This window comes from Centruroides vittatus, unplaced genomic scaffold (assembly GCF_030686945.1).
Source record: "Centruroides vittatus isolate TY-2023 unplaced genomic scaffold, ASM3068694v2 contig_1776, whole genome shotgun sequence".
NCBI classification, from domain to species: Eukaryota; Metazoa; Arthropoda; class Arachnida; order Scorpiones; family Buthidae; genus Centruroides; species Centruroides vittatus.
Window position 1 is genome coordinate 83,640 of NW_027121087.1, and position 22,532 is coordinate 106,171.

General features: G+C 29.7%; 2 protein-coding genes across 5 annotated transcripts in view; one reads left to right on the plus strand and one right to left on the minus strand.

The window, feature by feature from the left end:
* LOC136969273 (ninein-like protein) overlaps positions 1–22,532 on the minus strand; it is a 110,325-nt gene that overhangs the window by 12,822 nt on the left and 74,971 nt on the right. For all 4 annotated transcript variants that reach the window (XM_067263370.1, XM_067263368.1, XM_067263369.1 and 1 more), the window contains exons 7-11: positions 20,493–20,565; positions 14,105–14,244; positions 5,496–5,636; positions 4,769–4,943; positions 3,764–3,880 (exon numbers count right to left, since the gene is read on the minus strand). In XM_067263370.1, the coding sequence (XP_067119471.1) occupies positions 3,764–3,880; positions 4,769–4,943; positions 5,496–5,636; positions 14,105–14,244; positions 20,493–20,565 (646 nt within the window). The remainder of the gene's footprint in view (positions 1–3,763; positions 3,881–4,768; positions 4,944–5,495; positions 5,637–14,104; positions 14,245–20,492; positions 20,566–22,532) is intronic.
* LOC136969274 (XK-related protein 4-like) overlaps positions 20,421–22,532 on the plus strand; it is a 42,764-nt gene continuing 40,652 nt past the window's right edge. The window contains exon 1 of the mRNA XM_067263371.1: positions 20,421–20,601. The gene's annotated coding sequence lies outside the window, so the exon portion shown is untranslated. The remainder of the gene's footprint in view (positions 20,602–22,532) is intronic.

The window sequence follows — 22,532 nt, forward strand, 5'->3', positions numbered from 1 at the left end:
TTTGTAGTTAATTCCATATTAAAAGTTTTGCTATACATTTTTAATACACTAACAAAACATTTATTCTGATAATTTGTTTACCAGAACATCATTAAAGCTAATATGCTTGTAATTGAGACAAAGTAGTTTTGCCACAGCCTCTTGCCTCATTGATCAATCAACTTTTGGGTCACTTCCTTTTTACACATATAACTCTTTTATCCAATCTGCTATCTTAAATGACTCTGTCCGAAACTACGACCGCTCTAAGAAAGCGGCAAAGCTTTAACGGCACCGAAGCTTTAATCTTTCTCTCTAAGCATTCCTGTATGTACAGTACTTATATCAAAGAAATATATACCAGTATATCAAGTAAAAAGTTGGCAACCAAAGGAAGAAATTGGTGTGAGTAATGCCTTTATATAATGGATGTGACATGCCACTATAAAACCTGAGGAGATTAATGGAAAGATGACTTATAACTGCAACATTCTATAAAAACGAAATAAAACTGTCAACTGATGAGCAATCAGATTCACTGATATAATAAAAAGATTCTTTTAATTTTTATATCCAGTTATAAAATTGCTCACACTAAATTGAAAGTTTTTTAATTGTGATTAAAGTAGACATTTAACTCATAGAGATGTGGAAAGATAAATGTAAATATTGTAAGTAGATGTATTTGGATGCTAATATAATAAATTTTCTTATAAATATTTAAGAAGTTATACAAGAAGGATGCAATTTATCATCATTTTATATATCAAATTAGATTGCATAATATAGATCTTCTGAATAACAATCTTCGATTGTGGAAATCTGTAGACAAAAGCTTCATTTATTATTGTTAACAATGCGGTCCAGATCTTCTTTATAATATAAAATACCTATTTAATAATTTCAGTATTAATAAATACATCCTTTCAGAAAAATCCTATTACCATAATTCTAGCATTTTATATAGTGATAATAAATATAAATATATTTAATGTGTATGTCATATCTATGTTAAAAACAGGGCTATAGGAAGCTTGGTATGGGCTTGAGGTAAAGCCAGCCTGTTTTGCTCCTTATCAGGCTCTTTTTGTGATATTTTTTGAACAAATGAAATGTAAATTCTGATAACAGTTTTTATAAAGTTACTTAATACATCTGAAATTTGAATTAAAAATTTAGGATCCTGTAGTATTCGCTTATCATACACTTTCCTAATTTGGTGTATCATTATCTAGAAGAGATAAACTGTATAAACAAAAAAAGAAGGACGTATAATTGATGGAAAAAACAATATTAATTTACGTGTTTATTCATTTAATTTTAAATAGAGCAAAGTAAATGATTAAAGACTATTTTGATAAGCCACATTCTTTTATCATATAAATTGTGATTTATGCGCAAAGGTATATCTGAATAATGAAAGATTTTTCCAACAGGAAAAGAAAGAAAAACAAATTCAGATTAATAAATTGCTCATACATTTTATATCTGATACACAAAAATAGTCTAGATTATAAGTGCACTTTTATGCATTTATAAGAAACTCGAGTACTAATTATTCAATATCAATATCTTTATAAATTCTTATAATATTTATATATTTTAATATTAAGGTTAAAATATTTTAAAAAAATACATTAACTTTGGCTATTTATGTGTAATATGATAATAATTGAATTTATTTGAACCCTTTGGATAAAACTATTATACCTGGACATACTTTAAATTTAAAGATATTTAAAATTATTCCTTTGAAACTTAAAAATTGATTGTTTGGTAATTTTTAAACTTGTATAAAGAATAGAAAGATTTGACAGTTTGAATATACAAACTTTATAGAATTTTTGAAACTACATATAATGCATAATTTATAAGCTTATTGTATTTTATATAATGTCAAATAATTTGATATTTTTTCCTCTCTTGTTAGGTATTTTCTGCTTTATATATAAAAGATAGAGTTTCGTAGTTTATTCAAAAAGCTTTATGAAAGAATGCTTTGAATTTATTCAGATTAAATTTAGACAGATTTTTTTTATTTTTATTTTTATTTTCAGTAAAATTTAAGTCGTAACAGGTTTAGGGAATGCATATCATCAAAACTATTTCTACAAATATTTAAAATTTAAATATAGCATTACAGTAAGAAAACATTTCTAAACTTACAAACATACTTCTGCCAACCAGAATTGTTGCCTATAACTTATTTTTCTAAACAAAATATATTTTTAGAATTTAATATATGAATCAATTAAAGCGAATAAAAAAAGTATTAATATTAATATTAGATAAATGACTTTTATTATTGGTAGTTTAATAATGACTGGAATTTATCACTCAAAAAAAAAAACTTATCAAGAAAATGACACCTAAAAAACTTCACTTCTGGTCTGATAAAGTATTGCTGAGCAAACTTGGTGTACTTTACCAATAAACTGCATCAAGTTTTTAATGTAATAATTTAATTTAGTTGATGCAATAAAAAAAAATATCTATATCATCAGTCTTTCTTAAGTAAAATTAATTTTGTTTCCTTGGAATAAAAAAAAGAGTAAGTTGATTTTATTGCTAAATTTGACAGGCATAGTGACAAATTTGCTAATGCTATCTAATATAGTTCTGAAACACAAAATTATCATCATCACTTTCACATTATTTGAAGCACGATATACGTATATATAATTAAAAATACTCTAGGAAAATATATTTTAATCCTTACGAATTCAAAGTTTTGGTAATGTAAGTTTCCTAACTATTCTGGAAGGTTTGACTTAAATGCATTATATATATATTATCTAACACTAAATCCAATTTTCATATGATACAGATGATTCATTCAATTATTGTACTGTCTTGTCAATCAGGGTTCAACAATATTAATTATTGATTTTAGAATGTCAAGCTTTAAGTTTGAGATTTACAATTTCGCATGTTTGAAGCGATACATACAAACATTCCAAATCTTATTAAGGAAACTGCATACCGTAAATGTAAAATTTGTAAATATTTATTAAAATAAAGCAGATATATATATATGTATATATTGTCTTGTAGCTAAACAATATTCCAAATATTAAATTTGGTTATTTCTGATTTGTATATTGAATTTTTTAAGGTGAAAATAAATTGTAGACTTTCTTCCTTTCCAAAATTTCATCATTGCTGGCAGTATGTATTACAGTTTCAATAAAGGTAATGCAAACATCTTTTTGGTGTGTGGAACCAGATAAAGTTGGAAGCATTCCAAGTTGTACAGTTTCCATAAAAAATCATTTTTATTTTTTTATTTCTTTTTTGTATCTATTTAATCTCTATAGTCGTTGGGAATTACTCTTGTAACTTTTTACATATTTATATTAGAAATCTTTTTATTATTCTGTTTGAGTTTTACTTTAAAATTGTAAGCGGATATTTTAGTTACAAAACAGCATTAAAGATTTAAATTTAATTCCAAACGATTTATTTCCTAATTCACATATATAACTGAATTGGTTTTTGATAGGTTTTATTTGTTTTATTATTAATTTTATATAGTTTTGTTTATATTCGAGATGATGCGTATGTATTGCAGATATATAAAAAACAATTTTTATCTTGTTTTGTCGTAACCGGAGGAAATGATTAATAATTTATAAAGGAAGAAAAATTACATTTTTAATCGTCTCATATATTATAAAAAAGCAAAATTAAATATTGATTTAATTTATAAAAATAATATAACTGTAATATAAGGTATAAATTATTCAATCGGAAAGATAAATGATAATAAATAGTAACATTTTACCCTTTGCTTCAACTCTGTAACAGTCTCCAGTTCTCTCTGTTGTGCATCTTTTAAACGTTCCGCTTCCATACATTTTTCAGTAGCTAACATAACTTCTTGTTCTAATCTAGAATTCTCCTAGAAAAATTAAAATGTTCTATTTTAGCATATAGTAGATTAATGAAATACACATATATATATATATTTAAATTTTAAATCTCTATAAAGCTGTAAACATTCAATTATGAATAAGTACAGGATATTCTGGCTCTGAGCCATTTTACACTAGATTTTATTATGCATGATAAATTATTTCTTAAAAAAAAGGGAGTAGTTATCATTGTAAAGCTTCTAGATACAAAACAATAACAACAATATTAAATATATTGATTTTTTTATTTTGTAAAGCTTGAATATTTTTATATTTTTGTTAATTGGGTTTTATTGTTTGCTATTTATTATATATATGTATTTGAAACATTGTGAACATAGTAAAATGATGACAGATCTATGATGTAACATTCTCATAAATATAAAACTACATAAAAGACAAGTTCAGAACCAAATATAACATAAATTTGAGCCAACAATACAATCTAATGGAACAAATGCCATTGATACAAAAAATGAAAAACTAGAAACCACAGCTTGGCTATTACAGAAACATTATAGAGCTATTACATGACAAAAATATCATCACAATATAGCAGATGTACTTTTGAAAGAAGAAAATACTAAAAAAAACATTAAAAAAAAGAGAGAGAGAGATTACACAGATAAATCTATTCCATTCCCCAAAAATAAAGGAGCAAGTTATTAATAGGAATATTTAGTTTATTTTTATCATTTTCTTGAAAGAAACTTTTGATAAACACTTAGAAGAGTATCTCAAACAAGACCTTGGATCGATAAAGGATAAATATAACTATACGTTTAAGAATAAAAATGAAAATGTCTAAGGTTTAGCCAGTTAAGTAAATTATAAGCTTAATTGTACTGCTAATGCATCAATACACGGGAGAGTACCTGTTCGAGGACAGTTAGCCTGTTTCTTAATTTCCCTTCTTCTTCACGTATAACATTTATCTCCCTTTGGAATTGCTGTTTGATGCGATTTGTTTGGCCAGCAAGGATATCACGTTCTCTTTGAAGTTCATCCTGTAGCTCCTTCATTTGGTCTTGATATTTCTTTTCTAAATACCTTGGTGTTATTGATGAAGAGCAAATATTAATATCTATTGTTTTATTATATACAGAAAATATAATATTACTTAAATTTAATAAATTCTTAAAATATTTTCTACTCGGATAATTAGATTTTTATGGTTGTGTTTTATCTGACTTTTGTGAATTGTGTTCGTCACAATTTGAAGTAGTCGCTCTAGCAAACTTTTAAATTAGCTAATTTTGGGTCTAATTTTCCACATTACTGTCATTGAACGTCCATTACTTCTATTTATTATGGATACATCTCCAGAGATTGTGCTTTTACACTTTGCCAATTTACCAATAAATTGAAACATGCTTCATGCTTTAAAAGTGTATCCTCCGAGAATTGAGATTAACTTCCATTCCATTTAAGACAATATCGTTAAAAATATTTTTATTGGAAAGATATATTAAAATATAAGTAACTTTAACCTTTAAGATCCACTCTAACATTGCTAATGCCAGTTAATATACATTGAAAAAATTCGAAATTTTTCCCCAAGTTTTATTCATAATCACAAGTTAATTAAAAGAAAAAACTTACATAAGTTTATTCTGAGAAGATTTTTCTAATTTAGCGTGATGATCATCAACTTCCTGAGCCAGTAATGCGGCCCTTCCATTAGCTTCTGCAATTCCCATTCTGAGCTTCTCCCTCTCAGCAGCGGCTTGATCATAATTAACTCTGCAAACAAACAAAAAAAAGAGACCTAATTAAACATAATTACTTTCGATTGATTTAAGATTTCCAAGTTATCTTTGTCACCTGTCTTTTCTGTTATCATTAACCAAGGGAAATCATTACGGAGCCAGCAAGATATATAGAGAGTTCACATGTCACAGCAAGTAACTAGATTACTCACTGCCATTATTGTTTATGACAGTTAACTCATGTAATGTAGTGACCAGTTTCGGTGATGACATATAATGGCTGATCACATTTGGTTTAAATTACTGCAGCATATCACTTCTCATTTCGAAAATCGTGGACAACCTCTACATTAGTAACAAATTACATCCTTACTTTAAACTGAGATAACTTTCCTCGATATATATATATATACACACACATCTAACACAGATCAATATCACTAAATTTAAACCGGATGATGTAGCATCCTCATAATTATTGAAATTAATTTTTGAAGCTACTCCTCTTCTAGTTAAGAGTTTGGAGAAAGTTTTAAGTATAAAAATTATTAAAATAAACTGTAAAATATAGGGAAGAATTTGTCACAGTAGCAAAATAATATCTTCTTAATTGCAGCATTTTCTCCTTTCCAAGTCACAATCGAGTATCGTTAATGGTATCAAACCTGCTAAACAGTGAAAGAAGTGAAAGAAACGAAAAGAAACGGGGGAAAAAAAGAGAGAAAGATTAATACACAGGATATGTCACACAACAGTAAACTCATGATGAAGTAACAATCAATATTTTGTCCAATCGTGCTACTAAAATAGTTGCTTAATACATTTTCTCTCAGGAAAAATTTTCTTTTATCGTGTACTCATTTGCATGATGAATAACTTTTTCTAGAAATAGAAAAATAGCGCAAGTAAAAAGTAAAAAAAAATGTTTAAAAAATGTGTTAATCTAACACATATTTTAAACATTTTTTCCCCCTAAATTTCAGAGTGATGCGGTCAGCGTTACTGAAGATACCCTTCAAATGTTAATATTAATACCAAGCGATCGCACGATAACTTATCAAAAGACGACTGTCTACGCTACTATTTTTAGTTAAAAACTTTCATAAATTTAACAAGAAAAAGTTTTTTTTTTTTTTCAAAATTAAATTTAAGCGAGAGATAAAAGTATCATTTCATTAGTAATATTAAACAGCGAGAGAATCAAATGATGTAGAATAGTAACGTAACTTTTTTAACTAATCGTAAAACATCAATTTTAATGAATTTTTCAATTTATTAGTAGGATTTTTATTTAAATTAAATTTTCTTATCTGAAAGAATTGATCGATAGGATTTTTAATTAAATTTCTTAATTTATAAGAAAAAGAAAGAATATATTTTTTTTTCTTCTTCTTCATAAGAACATATATATATATATCCCTTCTCCACGTGGAAGAAATATAATTTAACTGTGTTTATTCCAAAAAAAAACCTAAGAAAAAAGAAGAAAAAACATGTATATGAAACAATTCACTAGTTTTCTATTAAATTTATTTATTGAAGGTTTATATTTTCTTGTTTATGCGAAAATAGGAGTGCAATTTATTATTGAAGAAGGGTATCGATCTGTTATAGATTAGCTAAATAGTTCTATTGGCACTAGATGGCGGCACGAAGGGGATGGTGCTTTACTTTTCGTGAAAATCAATCAAATACTTAAAATCTTAAATGTATACGTTAAATTTTTGCATTCAAATCTAATGCCAAAAAAGAACAGAAAGGTTATTTTTGATATTAAATTTAAATGAGCCACTTAGAAAAATCATTGGTATAAGTGTCCTATAAGTTTATCAGTGCCTTTTAATGTAAATTTACCTTACTTTTAAGGTGAAATAAGATTAAGAACGAATTTTAAATAGGGTTGGACTTAGATTCGTGGCTCTAAGCCAAACATTTAACAGACCCCTTCAGTCCACTCGGAATATATGTAAAAATGCCCACGACTTGTTTAATTTATACGTGATTACAAGGACGAATTTAAAACTTATTATTGTATACAGGCCCCCCTCTTCAAAAACTTCTATAAAAGTCGTGTTTTAATGTATAATTTTAAAAGGTAGTAAGTTTATTTTGCTTAATATCGTTCTTTTAAACTGGGATATAAAAATCTCTGCTTTCAAAGTCAATAGGAAAAATCATATCTGTTGATTCGATGATGTGTTTTCGACGGTTGTATCTTGGAAAAATGAGATGCAATGACACGATTTTCCTAAATTCTATAGCAATACGTCAAGTTTTGCAGGGAAGTAATGATACGATTTTGTTATGCGAAAGTGATACTCGACAAATTTTATTCTGAAAGAAGTGACTTAACGAAGCTCCATTGAGAAATAAATATCCGAAATCGTATAAAAACGATATTTTCTGTCTGATTTGTGACAGTAATATTTTTATTTTTTACTTCCCTCCCCCGTTAAGATTCGGTTTTTCAAATGATCGCTTCGTCGTGCGTTATGGCGACGAGAAATGTTTTCCTCATCTTGTTTACAGCTAAGAAATCTTGTTATTCTTCTCTGTTTACGGTTAAAATTAATAATTTTATTACGAGTAAATAATAAAATGAATTAAATTATTCTATTTTTGCTTTATAATTGTTCGAATTTTGTAAACAAATTACGTAAAATTACGGAATTAATTAATAGCACGCATTGGCTGTGCTTTAATATTAGATACACACACATATATATACGATATTGCACTATTCGAAATTAAATTTTACACTTTGGTATCACATTTATATATAAGTACATTTGTATAAGGCTTGGAAAATTAGACTTGGAACATAATATGTCTAATTTTGAAACTTAGTGTTAATACGCGTATATATATATATATATGTGTGTGTAGCAGATTTATAACAATGTTTACATTATGTAAAATTAGATTTATATCGTGTTCCTAGAGTTTAATTTAAGCTACAGAACTTTCTCAGTGTTTGTACAGATACTATTGTACGTAGATAAGGTTCAGTTACACTATAAAAACAATTAAATAAAGTATAATGCTTTATAAAGGATCGATTCTCCGAATTTCCGTTCTGAATTTGGAAAAGTAAATCGTCTTTATAAGATGTACAGAAAACTATAATTCATTTGTTGATGATTATATCATCTTGTATTAATTTCAGTGGCTACTTACCTGAATTAAATTCGGATATACGATTACAACCGAACGGTTAAATGTGAAATATTACAATCTCTAAGTAGTAATTGTATAAAGTGGAGAGAGGAAAATGAAAGAGAAGATTCAATTTTACTTGATGTATTTTTTAGCGCAATCTTCCTCCAATTGAGTCGATTCTTCTAATATATTAAACAATGTACAGTACAAAACGCAATTCAAATATATAACATTTCGGGTATTTTATCTATACACAGTTTCTTTAAATTTCGTAAAATATTAGTGAAATTTTATTTAATTAGTAGTCTTTTTTTTCACAAAATTTCCGCCTAAAAGCCGGAAGTTTCGTGGTTTTACTATAGAATTGAATGGGATTTCATTGCTAGAAGGCCCACCAGTGGTCAAGTAGATAACGCCATTGAACGTTTTTTTTTTTCCACGTGTGTAACACCTAAATAGGGGACAGTTTCGCATAAAGTCCTTCTAGCCATTGGAAAATCGCTCGTGTGTTGCACTGCCTTATCCAATTAATCTAATTCATCGCTAGAAAAAAAAAAACAAGTGTAGATTTTGTAAACATTAAGCCCATCAACCAAAAACTCAATTAATTTCTACTATAAAATACAGGAATTAATTAAATATAGCGAATTTCCCAAGCAAGGAGAGATGAGTTATGGTTTCAATATTCGTGTCGACCAATTATCCGATACGTTTCTGAACCGTTTAAACTCGTAGACTTAAACAAAAATCTTACAATTTGAATAAAATTAACAGGAAAAGAAAAGAATAAGATTCAATTATAAGGCTGTTACTATTTTACTAATTTATTTTCGTCTGTAAATAAAGAAAAATTAAATCGCAGCTAACGTTAGAAAAATCACGAACCGAAAAATTTTCGGCAATAAATAGAATACGCCTGTATAAGAATAATAAAAAACAATAATAAGAGGGTAATTAACGATAAAAAATGGAATTCCTTATAAGAACGGCATCTTGGTACAGGAAAATATAAACCTATAAACAAAACCAAATACCAAAACATAAAATGGTACTCGAGTGCCATAAAGTTAAATCAGAAAGAAACAAATTGTTTCGGCTTCTTAGAATTATTGGCAAATATATTTTTAAAAGCCAATATTCTGAGTAAATATATATATATATATATTTTAAGGGTAAAGCTATAAATTTAAGATATTTCATCAGGAAAAATGTGAATGGATTGATGAAAATTCTATTGAAATCAATCAATTATTTGAATAATTTACGATTAAGTAATTTACATATCGATATAAATTATTGTAGAAAATGTTCTAGAAAAATTCACCGTAGAATTGAGAAATTAGACTAATTAAATCTGAGTGTAATTGTTATCATTCTTTACGAATTTACCAAATTTCAATGTGATTCACTAATTATTCCATTATTAAATATTAATAATAATAATAATACGGTGAACAATTTTATTAATCCATCTTTATAGAAATTCGTATCTTAAAAGGTGACAAAAATGTGGAATTTAATTATCACCCGACAGCTATTTCAGGAAGTCTTCAGTATAATATAATAAATACCAGCTTCGTCAATTGACTGGGAACAATATCTTCGATAATTTTCAAGATGCTATTGCAATAAATTCTCAATAGATGAATCGAAAATCAGTTTCTTAGCTAGAAACATAATTTATTCCTCTTTTATTATCCTTCGTAAGGTCTATAATTTCGTTTTTACGTACATTTTTGGACCAAGATGGAACGTCACTAATTAGTACGTGGTCTGATGACGGAAATCTTTAATGAAAATAATATTTTTCTCTGAAGTATTCGGCTTAATAATTCTTCTAACTAAGGTAATTCTACGAGGAATCCGTTAAGTTACACTTCAATCATTTTTATCTAAGATTGAACTAATCAAATTTTGAACGGAGATAAATACAAAAACTTCACACAACCATCTTAATAATCAACTAACTCTCCATCATCTTTCCTATGTACAGACTTGTTAGCGATAATTTCAAAGTTTAGTCCCTAAATCTTTAGTATAAATGATTAGAAATATATAATTTAATCAACTATTCATTAACACTTAGAAAGCAGTAATCTTTCGTGGTGAATGTTTAATTACAAAATCTGATTAATTCTTCCAGCTACATTAAGTCATATTAGAAAACGTCCCAATCAAATTATAAAGAGTTTCGATAGAAAATATAATTCACAAATACTGTTTTACCTTCATAAAACATACGAAAATAATATTTTCTTAATCGTCTTTTGAAGTATTTGGTCTATAAGAACCCATAAGAAATCTACGAGGGATGACTGAATGGTTAAAACTATTGAACACCAGTATTTGTTGCGTGGAGTTTTCCGTGTCTCTTCACGTGTGTAACACCTAAACAGGGGAGAGTTTCTCGTGGAAAGTCCTCGAGACAACCCCCTTACCAGATCATCCACGTATTCGTGGTCTCTTCTACGAAAACTAAACCAAATCAAAACCCCTAAGAAGACATAGAATAACCATTCTGCTATCACTTCTTACGGGTTATCCCTATCCGAGGAGTTTTATGTTAGGAAAATTATACTAAAACATTTGAAAATATCTATATTGCTTTCGCATTTTGAAATTCTGTTTACACAATAAATATCTTCACAATTTCTATACGGTGAATGAAATAAATAGTTTGATTATTAAACAAATAAACCGTGTGTTCGTAATTAAAATATCCCTACTCAACTCTGTCTAGACGGATATTTAGCAGTCCAAATGCAACTAAATCTGATACGGTGGATTTCAGGACACGAGGTAAGGAAAAAATTTAGTACTAAAACTCGTCACTATGGCACTTTTGGCGCCGCAAGGACATCAAAAATTTTATCTGTATAAGACACTCGTGCTATATACTGGTAGAGACCTTAACAATGCAGGCGATACCGTTCCATTCTGAATGCGACGAAAAGTATGTTCAACTGTCAAGCGTAATTGACCCCTCACATCTAGTATGAAGGCTGCCAAATTTGCAGCATGTCCTCGAAAAAAACCACACTTTTTAAGAGTCTCCATCATCAAAATTCACAAAGGTTAAGAACCAGATCGTTTGTCATTGAAGCGCCAAAAATGCCGCAGTGATGAGTTTTAGTACTAATTTGTTTCTTTACGGAAGTCTTCGTTACGTCTCAAAATGCCACCGTACGAGACTCGATGGCATTTAGAATGATAAATATCTCTCTAGACCGCACTGAATAGGAATACTTTACCTTACATCACCCAGTAATTTCAAAATCTCTGAGACTATTTTATAACAAAGCAGGAATTCTCAATTATTTTCTATGAATGTTCCTAAACGCTCAATAAAATCCTTATTTACTCAAATAGCTTTTAATTAATATTTCCAGAAAGTTGTGAATAATTTATAATATTATATAAAATATGGAGAAACGAATTTCTCTTCCTTCCTAATTGCATAAATGAAATTTCTTGATAAGTGCAGAATTATTCAATATACGAAATGACATTTACACTTATTCAAAGTAGACAATAACTTCGAAAAATTCAATTTACATGATCCTTACAACAATTATAGAGAATAACAGGAAGAAAATATCATATTTTAATTAATGTTCGAATGTCAAATAATAGAAATTACAACATAATAAACACGAAATTTAAAATAATTAATATTCAAAGATGAGTAATATATCAAATGTTATTTTTAATTGATAAACAAGTAAATTAATGTATTAATTAAAGCAATTCTTAATTATATCTTTGTATTTATTTAATTAATATTTAATTGTTTTGTCACTAAACCCATACTTCCTCAAATATGGAGTTCAATTCTATAAACTTTAAAGGTATCATTCAATTCAGAAAGAATAACTTTTTAATATTATTACATTATTACTTTCAAAGAATGATAATTAAAAATAAAGGTAGTTTTGTGAATAAATTTGTAACATTTTTTTCATTATTGTGCATAATTTTTCTGTTTTCATGAGTAAAATATTGTTGCTATGTGCATTGTAATGTAACAACTGGAGTTTATCTAGTTGCATGAAGCTAAATTTTATTTATATTTTGTAATACTTTTTCCACTGATATTGTTACTGTAGACAGCAGGAACTCAAATGCAAAACAGGAGAACTGTGCAAACAGTAGGAACTTCTAATGAACAGGAGAACTGTGCAAACAGTAGGAACTTCTAATGAACAGAAGAACTGTGCAAACAGTAGGAGCTTCTAATGAACAGGAGAACTGTGCAAACAGTAGGAGCTTCTAATGAACAGAAGAACTGTGCAAACAGTAGGAGCTTCTAATGAACAGAAGAACTGTGCAAACAGTAGGAGCTTCTAATGAACAGGAGAACTGTGCAAACAGTAGGAGCTTCTAATGAACAGAAGAACTGTGCAAACAGTAGGAGCTTCTAATGAACAGGAGACCTGTGCAAACAGTAGGAGCTTCTAATGAACAGGAGAACTGTGCAAACAGTAGGAGCTTCTAATGAACAGAAGAACTGTGCAAACAGTAGGAACTTCTAACGACAAGAGAATTGTGTAAAATTTAATTCAAAAACAAATAATGCAATATTTATATAAATATACGATGAATATTCGCATTATTATTTCATGAATCGAATAACAATTTAAAATTTTAGTAAACAAATCTTCTCAGAAGTAATTAAAAAATAATTAGTTTCATTTACGAGAATAAATAACATTCATTACTGTGTTTGTAATATATTTAAACCAAGAATCATATAAACCTGATAAACATAAACCAAGAAAAATACAGCAAAACCTGTCCAAAACGGAACCCGAATAAAGCGAAAACCTGTCTAAACGAAGATAAAATATTGAGTAACGTGCGATTCCGGTTTACACAGGTTTTACTGCATATATGAATTAAATCGAAATGAATATTCTAATTAGCATCGAATCCACAAGGAATATTTCAAAAACAATTAAAGTAAAGAAATTTTAATTAATTTTCTTTATTCAGATACAAATTAAATTTAATTTTAAAGTAGAAAATCGAATGTTAAATTAATCAAAGAAATAAATATTCCAATTATAGAAACAATCAACAACCAAGACAAAATGAGTTTGTTTAGTGCCAGAATTCATTCTATGAAGCAGAACAAATGACATATTAAATAATAAAGATTTTACTACTTAAAAGTCGAATAATAGACAAGAATTTAGAATGTTAATCGAGAGATCATTAGCTCATTATAAACGACAGCACAACTTTTGTAATTCGACTTCATTCCAATTACAATCTTATAATTCTGTTAAATATTTTCTCATTGGTTACTCGGTTTCTGTGTAATATTATTACAAATATACTTACTTAACGTGTCTCAATTCGTTCTGGTATGTTAACATTGCAAATTTGTATAAGGTGGAATTACTTGCAGACATCAGTTCGTCTTCCAACATCGAGGTTAAATTTTGCAAATTGATCTTCATGTTTGCATTGAATCCCAGATCCTGTATTAAGAGAATTCTGTGTTAGTTTTTCTTATAAAATATGCATAAAAAAGGTGCGAATCTTAATGTACTGTAAATATATAAGAATATAATTTAATTCTTACGAAGAATATTGGGTGCATTGGCTCTGTCAAAATAATGTTTACTACATTTTGACACTTCCTCGTTACGTCAAATTTGACGTAAAATTGTACACTATTCAAACAAAACGAGTGCACTTATTGAAATTTACTGTTATCGGTACAAAGTTGCAAATAAAACAATTATTTTACCTTATAATGGGATCTTAAATTGGATTTATACACCAAAGTTTACACTTTGAGTGATGTTTTCTTATTAATACAACAATTTAGTCCTAGTTTTTGCTGTTTATATTCAAATTTAGTAAGCAGAGAACGAGAAAATGAATCAAAAATTGCTAGAAATAGCCATTGTGTTACGTATCAGTTATACATTAATTATAAGTGATATTCTATAAAATTGCGCTTCGGAATAATTTCGTTTCAAACAATTTACTTGTATTTTGCAAACATTTTAGTTATACATAACGGCATAAGTTAATTGTAAGTATTTTAATGAATGTTAAAATGTTAATATTGTTTATATATTCGAATGAAGGAGCAAATTACAAATTAAATACGCTGCACGAAAATAGGATTAAATGTTTGATTCGATAGAAAGTATTATTAAAAATTGCATATTTGAATTCATTAATTGAGAAAAATCTATCTTGTAAATCGCAGAAGCATTTCCTTTTCTTCCTCATTAACGAATAGCAAAAAATGAAGCCTTCAATTAACACATTTTATTTTAAAAAAAGAGGAATATTTTTTAATATTTTAATATTAACGAAGAATTTTAAAAGAGGACGAAAATAGTTATTAACAATTTAGTTAACCAGCAATTTATAATCTTTACTCGAACTCCTGATAACTTCTCTCTCTGCTCTTCCTCTTCCCCCTCTTCCTATTGCGAATTTTTCAATTATACAAGAGTAGAGGAGGAAAAACGAATAATCCAACAATTTAGAGAAACTAATGAAATTCAACAAAGAGGAGAAAATGGGTAATATTCTGGAGATATTAAACAAAAAAAAGGAGAAGAAGTAGAAGTGGGCTCTTCCATTCAGCACAAAAGAATTTAAATTTGTGATCATTCCGCTTGTCATGCTAAGTGGTTGAATATTAAAATGAAATAAAATATTTGTTTTTGAAAGGATTTGCAAGAGAGAAAACGAAAAGGAAAACCTTTAGGCAGTCCTAAAGTCAAAATGATAGATGTTCATTTAGAATTTTTCCAAAGAAGAAAAGATATTACCGCCCGAAACCAGAGAACGTAGATTTATTGATTTTACAACGAATATCAAATAATTTGTCGACAAAAGAAACGTCTGAATTACTAGAATTTGGTAGTAGTAAAAACAAACATAGGAGTTATGAAAGAATTTAAGAATCTCTCGAAGAGGTAATGATGGTGCGAGTACACAATGAGAAATGATGATGGGCACACGAACTAGACAAGCACAATATTTTCACATCAAAAGATATAGCAAGGGTCCTGGCATGTGGCAATATGACAAAAAATCTCCTGTCATACAGTTAAAATGATGCGGTTGATGACGTTCGTAACCATAAAATAACCGTGCTGTTACGTTTCCAATAATCGCATCTATTCGTTTAATCATCAATCTTACGGATATTTAAAATGCACCCTCTTCATAACACCACCGATTCGTACTGTACAATGCTTCAATATTTGATAAAGCACGTTCAATATTATATATATATATATATAAGTCCGTAGTTTCAGAAAATTTAAAATATTTTTCTATTTTGATGTAAATAGCTTCGAGGTATTCGAGTCGATTCGTTTAAAGGTATTGAAATATGGAAGCAGGAATAACCAATATGTCTACTCGATCGAAGTTTTAAAAGCGGTCACGTGAACCGATTTATAAGGCATTTTAAACTTTCCACCTCCTTTTTACCCCTTTTTAATATATTTTATTCCGAGATTTATACATTAAAAAGTAATTTAAACAGTAGAAGTCGTGTAGAAATTAAAAAAAAAAAGTCGGTTGTAGATTAGTTAATTACGTTTAACGCACACAAAATTGTGCGGTTAGTGCGAAAGTAATGGAGCTGAAAATTTTGTTTAACACGTCACAAAGCTAAATCAACAATAAGATCTACACGTTTTTTTTTTAATAAGGAGATATTTTCGCTCGGAATAAATACAGAAATATTCATTTTTCTGACGTTTCCATCAAGATATTTTATATTTATTTATATATATATATATATATATTTTTTTTAAGTGTAAAGATATAAATATTTTTCAGTTGTATCGCCCTGGAGGCATTACTACTTCTCTACCCTTTTACAGATGTAGATAAATATGAAAGTTGACAAATTCATATTCTTGAAATATTCGAAAAATATTTGTAGAAAACAGAAAAAAAAATTCCTTTAACGTCGCGTATTAAAATCTGACATTTATATAACGTGTTATTACTATAGTGGCATACACAGATAAGTTTTTCTATTTATATAAAGTACATTTACTATATATATACAGTAAATTATCGCAGCATTTCATATAGTAACATATTAAGCCCTACAGTAGCATTTATAGTTGCAGTGAGCGTGTTGAAAAATAGATGCCACGACAGATAATCACCCCCGTATCTTATTAGTACTATTGCATTAATAATTATTCTAATTAATTAAATGAACACTCCCGTATGAGTGTACTCCACACCTATAATGGGATTCCTATAAGTATACTGTAGCAGCATTAATCTATGAAAAGTAGAGAAGTATGCTATTGTTCAGATGTACAGTTTAAGCAACGTATAATTACAGAATGCAATTGTTTAAATATTACATATATGTCACTACGGTAGCACGTGTAAAGGAATAGGAAATGATGCAGGATGCCTGCAATAACTTTATACACCTTGATAAGAAAGAAAATGAAAGAATTTAAGCCTGCAATCGTTATTCAAAAGCAGTTTTGCGAGTAATCATAATTCAGAAAACGAACCATTTCATATCAATGCAAATTTGATCGTGCAGATGTATTCTGCACAACCGAGAAAATTGATATTTAATCTCCAAAAAGTTTCTTCTTTTTTCTTTATTATTATTATTATTTTATTTCATTTTTACTGCGGTTTTAAAAATAAAATTTAATTAGCATATTGATGACCAAGAGTATTTCGTTCTAACAAAAGAATAACTTCTGTGTATGTACTGTACATTGTTCGGATTTCAATTAGCTGTACTAATGAAATGAATGGAAAAATCCTCTTCTGTTCCAAGAACTGTTTCAATTGAAGAAGAGGAGGAAGAACGGAAGAAAAAAAACGCTTGAATAAATTAATTCTGCTGATAAACGTTTAATATTAATAGAATGGTAACATTACACGATGCTACTATACAAATACTACTTACATTGCACGAAACAATATCCACCCCAACAAAGGAACAGAGACTCTGATGTGTTCGAGGATCAAAACCCTTCTCTCTTTATAAAACAAGGATTTAAATTAAGAAAATATTACAGAGAGATGGAATTTAGAATCTTATTAGAAGAGCATATCTCGTTTTTTAACTATTAGAGCATTTGGCACGTATGGAAGGACGTGGGTTCGCATCCTGTGCACTCATTTCTTCTGTCTAGTAATTAATTTAATTTAAAAAATGGTAACAAACTATAGAAAGATGTAGGTTCGGATATCATCCGAGGTCACTAAACTCTTCTTTTGTATTGTTGTCTGGATCTTGATTTCTCGTTTATATAGCGATGTTTATACACAGGGTGTTATCTGTTTATTGACAAATGCTCGCTTACTAAACAATCCATTCAGTTATTAAATAGACCCTTTCATCTGGAAAGAAGTAGAAAAAGATTAATTATTTACATTCTAACTTTTAGTTGTTATTAACAAATTTCGTTTTTATTAGCTGTTTTCCGTGTTATAAATAAAAAAAACAATGTAACGTGCACGATAATAAACTACACACTTCTCGTGTGTATATTAAAAATACGATATAAATAGAAGCTTAAATTGCTTTCTATTCTATCTTACTCAGATGTTTAAGGCTATTCACAATGTATAGAAGGGTTTCCTTTACAGATAATATGCTGTTACAAAATGCATACATGCATATTTATACAATGTATTTACATATGTCCTGTTGCTGATGCAAATTATGTAGGAGTAAATAATCTCATTAGGTTTATAAGAGAGAGAAAAAGGAAAAAAAAGAAGTGTTTAGCACAAGTCTTTCTGTACAGAACAGCAGCTACAAACTAATAACATAGAACTGTTCTGACAGATGTGAAAGTTTATTGGACAGTAGAAATAAAAGAAGGAATAAAAAAAAAGTAGACAAAACGTAGTAAAACTTCCATTTTCTTTCGCTTATTTTCTTCACCTTAATTAGCAACGAGGAAATCTTAATCTTGATGATAAATAAAAATGTTTGAAAAGAAAGTTGAAGTGGCCATGCTCGATGCCCAAAGACAGATAATCTCTGATGCATAAAAAATTGTAATTTACGTGGCAAAAGCCGTCTCCATAAATTAGAAACGTATCAGAAAAGCTATCGGACCAAGCTCATTAAGCGAATTTCTCATTGTTTTACTCCCACGAATTACATTTTTTGATGTTTAACAATTATTTTTTGTACAGTTAGGTGTCTCGGATTGCACTCCTTGAGCGTATACAACTGCTGCAAAGTGCTCTTAATAATTATATTCGCGAGGCGTCGAGGGTTATTTATGTAAACCGAGACTTGTAATTACAGAGTTTAAAAAAAAAAGATTTATTATAGACGATATAAACGTTATAACCAGGCAATTTATGCGAGGAGTTATAAAAAAAATGGCTGACATTTTGCACCCCGACTGAGGTGGCAAAATCCAATTTAATGAAAATCCTTTTGTAAAATGCCGAACGTTGCTTATGAATGGCTCCTTCCACTTCTACTTAAATCACTTTAATGGCATTAAGTTAATCATTTAAGGGAGAATATTTTGCTATTAATCATCGCTACTCTGCTGATCCGAGATTCAACAATTTACGGCGTAATCCTTAACAATGTAACGTCTCCGAAGTCCGGTATTAAATTTAATAGTTAATCCCGGACTGTTATAATAGTTAACTTCTTGCAATTCATTAAATCGAGTTATAAAGGCATTAAGGCTTTTAAGCGGGGTCAAAGATCATAAATCGGGATGGCATAAAAGGTCGGGAGTTAAAATCCTCCCACGCTCCAGTAGAAGAATGAATGACGTTTTCTGGACGTTTTGGCATAGAGTAGGGAGGAATTTGGTTCACGTATTCTGCCGAAACGGTAAAGTCTCTAAGGAGGGATTTAATATCGCCTCTCGCAGCAGTGTTTGATCTTCCAGACGCTTTGGAAAAGACCGGTTATCTATCGTATAATTGGTTGCACCTGACAGTGTAATCAATAAAAGAGAGTGTATGGGAGAAGCAAGGGTAAAAAATGATGCCACCTAAAGATTGTGAGTGCTCCTATGCCTTTATGGTCTTTGTAAAATGGAGGTTTTCGAAGGAAACGAATTGGTGGCATACCCCACCCCCGCAAGAGCTACCGCAACTTGCAGGAGTATGCTACGAGATTTTCTTAATTTATATTCGCATATACATTAAACCGAAATTACAATTTAAATAATTCACGCGAATTCCGTGTCTGGTTCGTTTTCACTTATTAAATTAATCCCATTTGGTTATATTTGCATGTATAATAAGAGTTAAGCGCTGAAGGATAATCGAGAATTTTTCATGTCCTCCGAGTATGAATGATAAAAGAGAATTTCTCGTCTCTTAAGTGGAGTGTATAAATGGTTAAAAGTTTATATATTCGGTCGAACAATGCGCGGTGGGTCAGGTAGACGATGGAAACGAACGTCATTCAGGCATTCAGGTGAGCAGCTGGAAGAGGTTAAGCAGTACACAACGGTGTTTACAAACAAGAGCCGATAGTAAGAGCAGGTGGAAGGGGGTGTTCTGGACACCCGGCATAGCTATTACGTCAGACTTTTGCGGTATCATGGCGAGCAAGGACGGTCCGAGGAGAAAATCGATGGGAAGAGATCCAGTCGAAGCTGAGAAGGAGGCTGCGTAGTTGCAACTGCGACCGTCCACTGCTTCTACAAGCAGACGGTAGTCGGACGTTTACAATGCTAGACGTCTGATGTGAGTGCTTATAACTTACCTTCAGAACTCTGATGCCTCCCGAAAGTCCTAAATTATCCCATAGTTCTACAATGGTTGACGAATCGGCATACCTGTAAAGATATGGAGAAGAGTTAGGAACGTTGAAAGTAAGTAATTTTTCTGTAAGAATAAGCTATTCTATAGCGTAAACTCGAAGAATGCCAACACCAGTAAACGTATATTGGGTCAAGGACGTGTTCTTTCCTACGATGTGTTCAAATGTAGCCCTCAAACGTGACTTTTTAAAATGTGCTTGTGACTCGACTCGTCGATGACGATAGGAGTCATAGGTTGGAATTTAGGTCGATGTGAGTGCGGTCAAGTCGTGTGACATAGTTGATAGAAGAGGGGAATGGAAATTTATGAATAAATTGCTTGTAGTGTTAAACACGTTCCGCCAAATAAATATATCAAGACGTAGGTCGTGCGTGTTACACGTCTAATTAATTCGAACGAATTACGAAAAAAGTGAAAAGACAAGAGGAGGATGGCAAATAAGGAAAGAGTAAAGGTTGTTAAATATCAAAAAGGAGACAGGGCGAGAGAAAGGTTATCAATAATTCAATTTCATCTGGATGAAAAGTAATCTACTTCCTGTTTGGTCGAGGGTGTATTAAAAAATGCGGAAATCAACTATAAACAAATAGAAGAGGTGGAAAAATTCAATATATCAAAGGCTAAAGAAATCGAGCGTAGAAAAGAAATGTCAGAATAAGTCAGAAAGACTGTGCAAAGGCAAAGAAACGAGATATTTTTGCTTTGGTCACTCTCAAGCGAATAGCCAAAAATCTTGTTTTGACTTTTTTCCGTGTCCTCCAGAGTTTAGAGAATGTCCCGTCCTTTAAGAAATGCCAAAGGGATTAAATCAGTTTGTTTTTCTTGGCTGTTGTTTAAACTTTAAACCTCGCCTTGATATTTTTCTGTCTGAAAATCAGATTACTCTCGCATCCACTAACAAATGCATTAATAACATTACGACGTTCGTATTACAGTTTAAACATTGATGGTTCTACGGTTATAATATAGTTATAACTATTAGGCAGATATGTCAAGTAGTTATTCGCCGATACAGTTCGATAATTAGGTTCAATAACTCCACCGAAATTTATGTTACCAGACGACAAATTACTCGATTAATCACCGAAAAAGAATAATGCAACGTTTCTTCTTCTTTCTTTTTTTTTAAAGAGAATTTCTCATTAGTGATGCAACAGCTTATTTTAAGTTTTATGAGCCCTTTAATAATTTTGATAAAACAATTCTTGATAGTTTTAATTTAGTGAAGTTTACCCCCGGGACGAGTGGAAGAAAAACTACAAACTGCCAACGTCTAGACACCCCAACACTTGGCATGGTGTGAGAGGAGAAGAAGAAGAAGAAGAAGATGTCGAATCGATGCGGTTGCTAATTTTCATCCCTTGTTTTTATTATCTATGCAAATTACCATTTGTTTGACGAAGGACGATTTCCGGCATCGGTATATTCCACATAATTGGAAATTTCTCTCTCTCTCCAATAATTTCTTTATGGTTTAAACTAAGGCAAGACTCGTCGGCTGAGAGGTTTTATTTTATTTTATTTTTTACCCTTCCCTACCCGTATCTTCCGGATTTACTTTATGAATAAAGAAAAATAGATACGAATGGGTGATTTAAAAAACCGTTACGCTGCTGGGTATTGTCATTATTGGACGTTACGCTTGTAAGTAATTCTTAACGGGTAACTGTTGCTTAGTTTCTTTTATTCCCCTATTTAATATCACTGTTTAGTGGTGTTTTTTCTTTGGAGAATCTTCGCTCGGTGATTTTTACGTTATAACTTTGTTACATAACTTGTTTTGTTTAATGTCTTTTCTTATATAATGTTGTTGTGGGTTGTGTATAAAATATTACGCATGAAACTATATAAAATTTATTTTATATAATGTCTTTTCCTGGCTAGTATTTAGTATTCTTTTCTCGTTCGCATCGCTGTTTACTATTTTCGGGCATTCATCTAGTGTCATTATTTGCATAATATCTTTTACTTGGTGACTTTA